Source organism: Pimephales promelas, chromosome 25 (genome assembly GCF_988280905.1).
Source record: "Pimephales promelas chromosome 25, fPimPro1.hap1.1, whole genome shotgun sequence".
Classification (NCBI taxonomy): Eukaryota; Metazoa; Chordata; class Actinopteri; order Cypriniformes; family Leuciscidae; genus Pimephales; species Pimephales promelas.
The window spans coordinates 8612016-8625126 of NC_142793.1; the positions used below are offsets into that span (position 1 = coordinate 8612016).

General features: G+C 40.2%; 2 protein-coding genes across 3 annotated transcripts in view; both read left to right on the plus strand.

Annotated features, from left to right (window-relative positions):
- The window catches only part of hrasa (HRas proto-oncogene, GTPase a), a 60566-nt gene extending 58831 nt beyond the window's left edge, over positions 1 to 1735 (plus strand). The window contains exon 6 of the mRNA XM_039663157.2: positions 1051 to 1735. The gene's annotated coding sequence lies outside the window, so the exon portion shown is untranslated. The remainder of the gene's footprint in view (positions 1 to 1050) is intronic.
- Positions 1736 to 6965: 5230 nt separating this feature from the next.
- LOC120473340 (tumor susceptibility gene 101 protein) lies at positions 6966 to 12552 on the plus strand. 2 transcript variants are annotated; one of them, XM_089127844.1, is made up of 6 exons: positions 6966 to 7053; positions 7440 to 7527; positions 11272 to 11337; positions 11440 to 11603; positions 11697 to 11787; positions 12102 to 12552. In XM_089127844.1, exons 1-6 carry the CDS (start codon positions 7024 to 7026, stop codon positions 12203 to 12205), a joined length of 543 nt encoding a protein of 180 aa, XP_088983970.1. In that variant the 5' UTR covers positions 6966 to 7023; the 3' UTR covers positions 12206 to 12552. The 2 variants fall into 2 exon arrangements, with proteins under 2 accessions (XP_088983970.1, XP_039519060.1); XM_039663126.2 differs by lacking the exon at positions 6966 to 7053 and adding an exon at positions 7060 to 7204 and having other exon boundaries at positions 12102 to 12544.
- The last annotated feature ends 559 nt before the right edge of the window (positions 12553 to 13111 follow it).

The window sequence follows — 13111 nt, forward strand, 5'->3', positions numbered from 1 at the left end:
AAAATCCAGTTATTATATATAATTACAGTTATTAATTATAATTACAGTATATATATATATATATATATATATATATATATATATATATACTGTATAGTCTTTTTATAGTCTTTTTCTATCATGATAGTTGTCTACCTTTTGATTTATTAATTTAAAAGAAAATGAAAAACGTTGTACCAAAATATAGGGCTGGGCAGCAATTAATCGCGATTAATCACATTCAAAATAAAAGTTTGTGTTTACATAATGTGTGTGTACTGTATACAATTATTTTTGTATATATAAATACATGCATATGTATGTATATATTTAGGAAATATTTGTATGTATTTACTGTATATATATTTATATAATTTATATTATATATTAAGATTTAACATATTATGAATACTCTTTTTCTTAAGTATATGAATATACAAAATAATTATACACGTTACACACACATATATTATGTAAACACACATTATGTTAATCGCAATTAATCATTGCCCATCCCTAATTTTGAATTTTAAAAAAATAATAATAAATAATTTAGCACGAATGAATTTCAGTACTATAAAAAAACTAACAAGGAAAACAGTCAAGACACATTATGTTATTTTTGGCATTTGAAATTTTAATTTTAATTGGCAGTGAAATTTTATGAGAACCAAATGTCATACAAAATTTTAATGCTTCAGTTTCCTAATATAAAACTTTTTTTACACTGTGCTTGTTACATAAGTATTACATATACTCACCATAGTAATAAAAGTAAATCATGCATAATTTACATGCAACCAAACCTCAACCTAATCCGACCCTAACCCAACATAAAGTAAATGAAGTTAATTAATGTTACTCAGTAATATTATTACTTAATATATAATGAAGGACTCCGACAGTATTACTTAAATATATAATTACACCATAGCAATGACTCCTTAAAATTAACTTTAACCAAAAACACAATTTTTCTTTTGATTTTGGGGTGAAATATGACAAAGAAATGTTTTGATTCACCCATAATTGATTCACCCATATCTACACTTCCTGTTGTCTGGTCCCCAGCTGACTGGCGTGTGTTGGGAGAAGTTTACCCATGGTCCCGTGCGGCAGACTGGACCCTAGAGGAAAGATCTCCGCCGTCTCATCTGAACCTGACTGTTAAGGAAAAGCGAGCAAGGCCTCCTGCGTAACGAACATTTGAAACCGGAAGGAGTCTTGTGTTGACCACCCGAGTGACCTCTCTGGCTGTCCACGTCTGCCTGATAAACACCACTAATGACTTACTCGTTTATGTTCTTTATTTGTAACCCCAGTGTACTCGTGCTGGGCGACTCTGTGGATTTCTGCTAAATTATTGTTCTTGAAGTCTCAACACTGGTCTTAAAAGGACTTGGCACATCTCATGACCTCAACGTCACACAAAAACCTTCCTCAGCTCCGACGGAAAAGACTGGACACTAGTGACCTCATCCCGTGACCCCCGCCCCCCCTCAGTTGCACCTCACAGAAAGCATATATCGGTTCGAGAGAATGGAAACCATGTACAAAATAATCTGGATGGAGTCGTTTTTTGCTTAACGTGCGGGTTGTTTTAACATAACGTTGTGAATAGGGCTTTGTGGAAATCGAAACGGAAGTTTTAGTTATGTGTGCTGGTATATGTGTATGTTACGAATGAACGTTACCATTAGAACATTAAAAAGGCTGACTGAATTTTCAAAAATAAAAACTGTTGAGTTTGAAGAAGCTTTTGTTTGTTTTGGAATTCTGTCTGAGAAGTTATTGTTGCAAAATGTTTTAAATGTCATAAGATTTCCAATCAATGTACTGGTTAAAAAAGAAGAAGATAACTATGGAGGCGTTTTTCCGCCACAGAATAAAAAATTAAATAGGCAATTGCGACTTTTTATCTCACAATTCTGACTTTTTTCTCAGAATTGAGTCATATAAAGCTGAAAATGTGTGTTATAAAGTCAGAATTGCGTGATCTAAAGTCGAAATTGTGATATAAAGTCAGAATTGCGTTTTATAAAGTCAAAATTGTGTTGTAAAGTCAGAATTGTGATATAAAGTCAGAATAGCGTGATATAAAGTCAGAATTGTGTTATAAAGTCGGAATTGTTTGATCTAAAGTCCAAATTGTGATATAAAGTCAGAATAGCGTGATATAAAGTCAGAATTGTATTATAAAGTCGGGATTGCGTGATCTAAAGTCGAAATTGTGATATAAAGTCAGATTTGCATGATATAAAGTCAGAATTGTGTTATAAAGTCGGAATTGCGTGATCTAAAGTCAGAATTGCGTGATATAAAGTCAGAATTGTGTTATAAAGTCGGAATTGCGTGATCTAAAGTCGAAATTGTGATATAAAGTCAGAATAGCGTGATATAAAGTCAGAATTGTGTTATAAAGTCGGAATTGTGTGATCTAAAGTCCAAATTGTGATATAAAGTCAGAATAGCGTGATATAAAGTCAAAATTGTGTTATAAAGTCGGAATTGCGTGATCTAAAGTCGAAATTGTGATATAAAGTCAGAATAGTGTGATATAAAGTCAGAATTGTATTATAAAGTCGGGATTGCGTGATCTAAAGTCGAAATTGTGATCTAAAGTCAGAATTGTGTTATAAAGTCGGGATTGTGTGATCTAAAGTTGAAATTGTGATATAAAGTCAGATTTGCGTGAAGTAAAGTCAGAATTGTGTTGTAAATACAGAATTGTGTGATACTAAGTCGAAATTGTGATAAAAAGTCAGATTTGTGTGATATAAAGTCAGAATTGTGTTGTAAAGTCAGAATTGCGTGATATAAAGTCGAAATTGTGATATAAAGTTTTTGAATTGAGTTATAAAGTCAGAATTGTGTGTTATAAAGTCATAATTGTGTTAAAAAGTCAGAATTGTGTGATATGAAGTCGAAATTGTGTTTAAATTTTTGTGTGCAATTCTGACTGTATAACATGCAGTTGGGAGATTAAAGAAAGTCAGATTTGTGAGATATAAAGTCAGAATTGTGAGACTTTATATCGCAATTTTGAGATAAAATGTCGCAATTATCTTTTAAAATGTTTTTTCTGTGGCGGAAACAAGCTTCCATAGAAAACAGCACCCCTGTGTGGTGTGTGTGTATATACTGTATATATATATATATATATATACAGTATATATATACACTCACTGGCCACCCTATTTGGTAAACCTTGCTATCAGGTTGGACCCCCTTTTGCCTTTAGAACTGCTTTAATTCTTCATGGCACAGATTCAACAAGCTCCTCAGAGAGTTTGACACGAAAGCATCATGAAGTTGCTGCAGATTTGTCGGCTGTAAATGTCCCATTCTACCACTTCCCAAATGTGCTCTATGAGATCTGGTGACTGTGGAGGCCATTTGAGTTTAGTGAACTCACTGTCATGTTCAAGAAACCGCTGAGACGAGGCAGGATCCATGCCTTCACGTTGTTTACGCAAAATTTTGACCACCTGAATGTCGCAGCAGAAATTCAGACTCGTCAGAACAGGCAATGTTTTTCCAATCTTCTATTGTCTAATTTTGGTAAGCCCGTACGAATTGCAGCCTCAGTTTTCTGCAGTGCTGACAGGAGTGTAACCTGTGTGTCTTCTGCTTCAAGGTTCGACTTGTTCAGAGACGTTCTTCTGCAGACCTCGGTTGTTTGAGTTACTGTACTGTTGTCTTTCTATCAGCCCATTCTCTGACCTCTGGCATCAACAAGGCATTTTCTCCCACAGAACTCGTGGTTGCCACAATGGTGAGCCAAAGCATTATGACCTCTCACAGGTTAACCGAGGCACATATTAAGGTCTTTGGGAAGATTAGATGGTAAGCAAACAATCATTCCATGTTGGATGCAGGAGAAATGGGCAGGAATAAAGATCTGAGCGACTTTAACAAGGGCTGAATTATGGCAAGGCACTGGCTCAGAGTATCTCTGATACGGCGAGGCTCGTGTGGCCACAGAGCGATCAGAGTGCCTGTAATGACCTCTGTCCACCACCGAAAGCACAGCGGATACGCAAGCGTCAGAACTGGACCTTGGAGCAGTGGAAGAAGGTCATCTGGTCCAATGAGAGCCGTTTTCTTTATGTCACATGGGCAGCAGACATGTACATGTGTGCCGTTTACCAGGGGAAGTGATGCACCAGGATACACTGTGGGAAAACGTCAAGCCGGTGGAGGGAGTGCGATGTTCTGCTGGATGACAATTTGACACATTCCACCTTCCAAAATTGTTGAGACCAGGTCCACCCCTTCATGACAACAGTGTTTCCCTAGTGGAAGTGTCTCTTTCAGCAGGATAATGCACCCTGACACACTGCACACATTGTTCAGGAACGGTTTGAGGAACACGATGAAGAGTTCAAGGTGACCTCAAAATTCCCCAGATCTCAATCCACTTGAGCATCTCTGAGATGTGCTTGAACAACAAGTTCAATCCACGGAGGCTAAACCTCACAACCTGCCGGACTTGAAGGATTTGCTGCTAAAGTCTTGGTGCCAGAAACCACAGGACACCTTCAGGAGTCTCGTAGGGTCCATGCCTCGTCGAGTCAGTGCTGTTTTGGTTGCACTCAGAGGACTAACAGCATATTAGGAAGGTTATCATAATGTTTTGGCTGTATGCACAGTAAAAACTTTAATATTATGAAATATTATTACTATTTATAGCCATTTTTAATTTTTATAGATTATGCTATACACTCACCGGCCACTTTATTAGGTACACCTGTCCAACTGCTCATTAACACTTAATTTCTAAGCAGCCAATCACATGGCTGCAACTCAGTGCATTTAGGCATGTAGACATGGTCAAGACAATCTCCTGCAGTTCAAACCGAGCATCAGTATGGGGAAGAAAGGTGATTTGAGTGACTTTGAACGTGGCATGATTGTTGGTGCCAGAAGGGCTGGTCTGAGTATTTCAGAAACTGCTAATCTACTGGGATTTTCACGCACAACCATCTCTAGGGTTTACAGAGAATGGTCCGAAAAAGAAAAAACATCCAGTGAGCGGCAGTTCTGTGGGCGGAAATGCCTTGTTGATGCCAGAGGTCAGAGGAGAATGGCCAGACTGGTTCGAGCTGATAGAAGGGCAACAGTGACTCAAATAACCACCCGTTACAACCGAGGTGGGCAGAAGAGCATCTCTGAATGCACAGTACGTCGAACTTTGAGGCAGATGGGCTACAGCAGCAGAAGACCACACCGGGTGCCACTCCTTTCAGCTAAGAACAGGAAACTGAGGCTACAATTTGCACAAGCTCATCGAAATTGGACAATAGAAGATTGGAAAAACGTTGCCTGGTCTGATGAGTCTCGATTTCTGCTCCGACATTCGGATGGTAGGGTCAGAATTTGGCGTCTACAACATGAAAGCATGGATCCATCCTGCCTTGTATCAACGGTTCAGGCTGGTGGTGGTGGTGTCATGGTGTGGGGAATATTTTCTTGGCACTCTTTGGGCCCCTTGGTACCAATTGAGCATCGTTGCAACGCCACAGCCTACCTGAGTATTGTTGCTGACCATGTCCATCCCTTTATGACCACAATGTACCCAACTTCTGATGGTTACTTTCAGCAGGATAATGCGCCATGTCATAAAGCTGGAATCATCTCAGACTGGTTTCTTGAACATGACAATGAGTTCGCTGTACTCAAATGGCCTCCACAGTCACCAGATCTCAATCCAATAGAGCATCTTTGGGATGTGGTGGAACGGGAGAGTCGCATCATGGATGTGCAGCCGACAAATCTGCGGCAACTGTGTGATGCCATCATGTCAATATGGACCAAACTCCCTGAGGAATGCTTCCAGCACCTTGTTGAATCTAAGCCACGAAGAATTGAGGCAGTTCTGAAGGCAAAAGGGGGTCAAACCCGTTACTAGCATGGGGTACCTAATAAAGTGGCCGGTGAGTGTATATTTTAAGTTGTTATATATTCCTGTGACATTTATGACAGCTGAATATTATTATAGATTGATTAGTATACACTAAAAAGGAATATAAAATAGAAAGTTCAAAAGAACAGCATTTATTATTTAAAAATATATATTTTGTAACATTATATACGTCTCTTACTGTTACTTGTTTAGACCAATTTAATGCAACCTTGCCTAGTACAAGTATTAATTTCTGTTTTAATAATTAATTTAAAAGAGAGAATACTTTTCATTTTAATTTGTAGTAATATTTCCTAATGTTACTGTTTTACTGTATTTTATTAAATAAATACAGCCTTGGTGAACATAAGATATTTTTTTTCAATTAAAACCTTAATTAATATAAACGTTTAACTTGTAGTGTGTGTATATGTGTGTATAAGTATATATATATATATATATATATGTGTGTGTGTGTGTGTGTGTGTGTGTTTGTCTGTTTACACACCTTAATTGTAACCCTCGTGTAACAATAACCAAAAATGGAAAAATATAAAAGTTAGTCATAGCATAACATAAAATATAACATATAATGTATATCATATCATATCATAACATATCAATGTAGGCTATAATATCAGAGGTTTCCATATGATTGGATCAGAAAAATGCCCAATCTCACAATAATTCGTATTTGATTTGAGTGAATCATATGAATTTGTAAAATGTTCACCAGGTCACCCCTAAACTTACCTGCTAAACATATCGTAAGAAAACGTGAGGTCGTATGAATTATCCACCTCATAAAATACTTAAGAAGTACTGTGAGATTGCGTTAGTTTAACACATGACTATTATTAGGCTACTTGTATGTAGAACTATATAATACATAGAACATTTTCACGACAACATGCTTGTTTATCAGTGTGTGTTAGTGTGGCTGTACATCAATCATTGACATGAATGAATGTTTCCTTCCTTGTGATGTCTTTTAAAAAAGCACCTAAAAAGCTTCGGTTGTCACACACATATGAATGTTTTTGTGCAGTTTATTTGTTCTGAGCGACCTTTAGTTGGTAGATCACAGTTCATCCCAGTTTGCATAAATCTCCATAAAACTGCTCTGCTATTGGCTGTTTATGGCAATAACTTGTTTTATTGAGCTGAAGGTGAGCACTCTTGTGAGCTTCATAAACTTCCTGTTGTGAAAAGCACCGTAAGATCTTCAGGAGCTAAACAGCACTTGTCTCAGCTTGTGTTTAATTTGAAATCATGACAGTTGTTAGACAAATGCGTGATCTAAAGCGGAGATTACCTGAGGTAAAAAAATTTTTTACGTAAATGTCTCAGAAGTTGTCTTTCTTAAAGGGATAGTTCACCCAAAAATTAAAATCATGTCATAAATTTCTTCTTGAGGGTGAGTAAATGATGACAGGATTGTCATTTTTGAGTGAATTACTCTATGCCTTAAAGTGTTATACAAATACGACATGGCATTATGTAAAGTTTTAGGTGTATGTAAGTGCATATAATAAGGATGTGTCCGTGTTTTCAGACATATGATCACAGGAGAAAGGTGCTGTCAGAGATCTCTATGGTTTTGTCTCACCATCAGTATCTTGAGCCAGTTTTGGAGAGATTTGGTGAGCAATATGATTCAGTTTATTTCTATGGCGTTTTCACAAAATATCTGTGAGCATTTGGAAACTGGATTGTTCTGTAGGATTTAAACTTTATAAGTTTACATTTTATGTTTAACTTTGCATAATATGCAAAAATATGCAAAATGTTTTTACAGACTGTCTGATGTTATAAAAGGCTCCAAAATATCTACAAATACGTTTTTGTGGCTTTAAAAATAATAATCTAAATAATAGAATATTCATTTAATTTATTTCAAAATATTGTTTTTATAATTGAAATTTATAGACCCTTTTACAGTTGGTAAACATGGTGACGTTTTTTCGTGGGCGGAGCTTAGGTGGAGGCAGAAAGATCCATCTGGCCGCTTCACTAACGCTATAGTTAGCAAGGATTGTTAGCTTGTTTTTTTAACAATAACTGGAGAAAATGCGATATTATCTTAATGTGTAAGGTCACCCAGTGTCCAGGACCGCGATTGTTATTTCCAAAAGTTATTTTTAACGGACGGAACCAGATTGGCCGACCTGTAGCCGCCTACACGCTCACTCAATGCATGGACGATCTGACGGGATTAACATACGTTACCTCGGCCTGACTTCTACACCTACCTTATAGAGAAACCAATCGTAAAGAGAAACTGAGGGCATATAAATCTTTAGATGCCTATAAGGTCCTGTACAAGACTTGTGTGTACGATCCGCAGTTCTGTCGAGCCAGCGCCGAGACCACGACAATGTAAAGAGTGACATTACAGTGCGATTTTAATCATGTGAATATTTTCTAGAAATAAAAGTTCCAGATACAGCAAATTCATGTATCATCAATTCTTGCACCAAACAACACAACAAGATTGTCACGGTGTGGCTCTGGCAGAGGGACGAGGAGACCGGAGTATCAGGGAGAACAAAGTTTTAATATATATCAACAGGCAGGCAGACAGGAATACAAGCACCACACGGGTTCACAATGAACAACGAGAGACATCGACCGACAAAACTCTGAATGAAACTGAACTGAACTAAATACACAGAGGAATTAAGCTAAGTGGGGTGTACACAGGTGAAAATGATAATGACAGGACGAGGAACAGGTGGCTGATTGGGGAGTGAGTCTGGGAGTAGAAACAAAAGGATCCGGGGAAGTGTAGTGCAGATGACGGGACAAACTGGTGAAGACGACAGACTGTGACATCACTCCCCCCTCCCGGTAGGCGTGGCCTCACGCCGTAACATCAATGGGGAGGGGGGGGGGGGGCGCCCTGGAGGCTGTGGAGGGCGTGGTCAGGAGGAGGAAGCCCCCCCCCCAGGGCGGAGCAGGATGATGGCGAGGCCAGGGCGGAGCAGGATGAGGGCGTGGCCAGGGCGGAGCAGGCTGAGGGCGAGGCCAGGGCGGAGCAGCCTGAGGGCGTGGCCAGGGCGGAGCAGGCTGAGGGCGAGACCAGGGCGGATCAGATGGAGGGCGAGACCAGGGCGGAGCAGATGGAGGGCGAGACCCGGGCGGAGCAGATGGAGGGAGGACCCCTGGTGGAGCCGATGGAAGCGGGGCTGACAACACTAGGGGGCCGACTGACAGGGGTGGAGCAGATGGGAGAGGAGACCAGAGTGAAGCCGGGGGACTGACGACATGAGGTGCTGATGAGGAACCGTGGGAACATGGGGACCCCGCAGGCTCCGGTGACTGAAGTGATGACAGGGGTACAGAGGGACACGGTGAGGCCAGAGGGAGTGAGGGCTGATGGGTGACCGGAGAGAGTGAAGAATCCAAATGAACCGGGGGGGTGAAATGACGGGGCAAAGCAAACAAATGAAAGTCCAGAGGTGAAGGACGGGTGATGAGGGACCGAAAGGAATCCAGAGGGACGAGGGAGCCTGGTCGAGCTGGTGGACTGAGGGGCCATGGAGGAGCTGAGGGAGGCAGAAGCCACGGGGGAGCCGATGGGACAGGGGGCCGAGGAAGGGTCCAGATGGAGGAGGTGTGAGGCGAAGGCCGGGGATCCACTAACCCTGCTGGGTCTGGATGGCTATGGGACAGGAGGGCTGATGGGTGAATGGTGGGAGGAAGCGGGAGAGGGAGGCTGGGTGGGATCCTGGTCTCTGGCTGGACGGTCTCGGGCTCTGGCTGGACGGTCTCTGGCTGGACGGTCTCTGGCGCGGGCAGGACGGTCTCTGGCGCGGGCTGGACGGGGCTGGACGGAACCAGCGAAGAGGAGAGCTTGGGCTCGGCGGTGCTGGACGGAACCAGCGGAGAAGAGAGCCGGGGCTCGGCGAGGCTGGACGGAACCAGCGGAGAGGAGAGCTCGAGCTTTGGAGTGGTGCTGGTGACTTCCTCCACAGTGAATGGAGACCCACAGCACACCAGCACCCACTCCACACAGGCGGCGAAATCATCGGGACCGTTCCCTGGGAGGCGTGCCCAGGACCGCTCGCTGAGGCTGGCGATGTAGAACTCACTCAGCGAGTGGTCAGAATAGTGAGTTAGGCACGCCAACTCCAGAAAGTCCCGTGTATGGGATTCCAGGGAACGGTCTTCCTGATCCAGGCAAAGGAGAGCCACTGCGGGAATCTCCATTTTTCTTTTTCAGTTTGGTCGGTCGATCTGTCACGGTGTGGCTCTGGCAGAGGGACGAGGAGACCGGAGTATCGGGGAGACCAAAGTTTTAATATATATCAACAGGCAGGCAGACAGGAATACAAGCCCCACACAGGTTCACAATGAACAACGAAAGACATCGACCGACAAAACTCTTAATGAAACTGAACTGAACTAAATACACAGAGGAATTAAGCTAAGTGGGGTGAACACAGGTGAAAATGATAATGACAGGACGAGGAACAGGTAGCTGATTGGGGAGTGAGTCCGGGAGTAGAAACAAAAGGATCCAGGGAAGTGTAGTGCAGATGACGGGACAAACTGGTGAAGACGACAGACTGTGACAAAGATGACACTTAATAATAGTAACAATTATTTAAGCTCCTTATTATGTAGCTGAATCTGTGCTGTTTTGCATTGGCCGCCTCCAGTTTTCACTTTGTTTTGCCTCCAGCTAGCGCCGTGACGTAACTGTGACATCGGCGCAAAAGGGGTCTATACAAAGATAACAATACGATTGCATAAACATGCAAAATAAATCTTTTTGTGTACTTTTACAATAACAACAAAAATATATATTTTTTAATTGAACTTACTGATTAATAAATGGCATCACAAAACCCCCTGAGAAACATTGCATGAATATAACCTACATAGACTACAATATTTTATGTAAATACATTATTTGTTTTACAAGCCACATATTTATGATTCCTAGTAATTCATGCTCAGTTTAGTTTGAAATCTTTTTTATATTCAGACTTTATCATAACAAAGGAATTACTTAAATATTTAATTATGCAGATACACACACTGGGATATTACAATTTCACATTCACTCATTTAATGATTTATCCACAAATAACAATGTCCTGGCGCTTTACAGAATAAAATCAATGATAACAATAATTATTAATTTAAAAACATAAAAATGTGTACTTTTACTAAGTAAAAAGTAAAAAAGAGTTCACTATATCACAGTTTAGTACTGTTTGGTTATATTACAATCATTTTAATAGCCAGTTATTTTACAGTTATTTACCACATAAAACAAAGAAAAGTTTACAATGTGAACCTAAGAGTGAACTTAAGATTGTATGTTTGTTTCCAACTATGAACTTTTTTCAGATTTTCATTTTCTTATTTCCTCACAGTCTTTAATGATGGCACAGCAAAGATCTTGGTCAGTTTGACTGGAACTATTAAGGTGTTATTTAATGGTAAGTTAGACCATGAAGATAAGTGGACTTCCTTCCCTGTTGTTTTACAGTCAAAAAACATGTTATAAAGCAAGCAAAACCCTTCTACACCTTGTGCTTTAGGGAAACTGTACAATATTCCAGTGAGTTTGTGGCTAAAGGAAAGTTATCCACGCACTGCCCCCATCTGCTACCTGAAACCCACCCGTGAGATGGTGGTTGTGCCCAGCCGACACGTCAACAGCAACGGAGAGATCCTGATGCCTTACCTGGACGAGTGGAGACATGTAAGACTACAGCTTGAAGATGCTACAATGGTTTTCGTCTGCCACTACACAAATGATTTACAATTTTCTGTTTGTTTGTGGGTTTACTGACAGCCGCAGTGTGACTTGCTCGGCTTGATTCAGGTTATGATGACCGTGTTTAGCGAGATCCCTCCTCTGCGGATTTGTCTTGACCCAGAAGATTGTGAGTAGAGTTTCCCTGTTTATTCCCTTCACTCCAATCACTCTTCGCATGTCAATAAAGCAGTTTGATTCCTGAATCTCCTTTTCTCTTCTAATTGCTTCTGGGAAACAGATAATCAGGCAGTTTAGACCTAGTTTATGTTATCTGAAATATGATAGTGTTCAATGATTGTTGTAATTTTATGCTTTATAAACTGAAATTATCACTGAGCAATATGGTACAACAGGAAAACATATTTTGCACTCTTATAGAAGAATATATTTGCACATTGGTGTGGATATTTAGGTAAAATGACTATTCTTGTTTATTTACAGCAAGTTCTGCGCACAAAGTACAGTCATTTGAGGACTTCTCACATGTGATGCTGGATATTGAGGATGACCTTCCTTTCTCCGGACATAATGAAACCATCTGTTAGCTTGCTGAATATCTTTGAAATATGATTTGTATATAAAATTATTTTATAAAAAATGATAATAATGAATGTTAAATTTGAGCATAAATGTCTTGTAAATTGTATGTAAATACACAAGTCACATGTTTATTGCAATGATTTCCTAGTGATTCATGCTCTTTCAAATGTTTTTCATTGATGCATATTTTGACCTGTAAACACCTACTCAGATAGCCAAATGTGCATATAATACACTTATTATATTTCATATCACGCACAACCGGCACATCCGGGAACTTAAAGGGTTAGTTCACCCAAAAATGAAAATTAAGTCATTAAATACTCACCCCCATGCTGTACCAACCCCGTAAGACCTTTGTTCGTCTTCGGAACACAAATGAAGATATTTTTGATTAAATTTGAGAGCTGGATCACTCCTCCATAGGCTTCCTAAGGGACTAGCACTTGACGGCCCATAAAGTCATTAAAGAAAATGTTTAAATATTCCATGTGCCTACAGCGGCTCAATTATAAGTTTATCAAGCGACGAGAATACTTTTTGTGCGAAAAAACATAAATAACGACTTTATTCCACTATTCCATTACTTCCTTATGGGCCTTGAGACGAGAATTGAAGAGATTTCCAGAACCCATGCGCGAGAACTGAGATGAGGACGTTCTTCTTCGACTACTTCTTGTTACCGGCTGCTCGCCGCTTAGGAGTATTACCGCCACCTACCGATGATGATCCATATATAAGACGATGATCCATAGATGATCAGATGATGATCCATCATGTATAAGGCACTCCGGATTGTAAGGCGCACAGCACTGTCGTATTTGAGAAGATTAAAGGCTTTTAAGTGCGCCTTATAGTGCGGAACATACGGTAATTGAAATGCGTATGTACAGCGCGCATCTTCCTCTGCT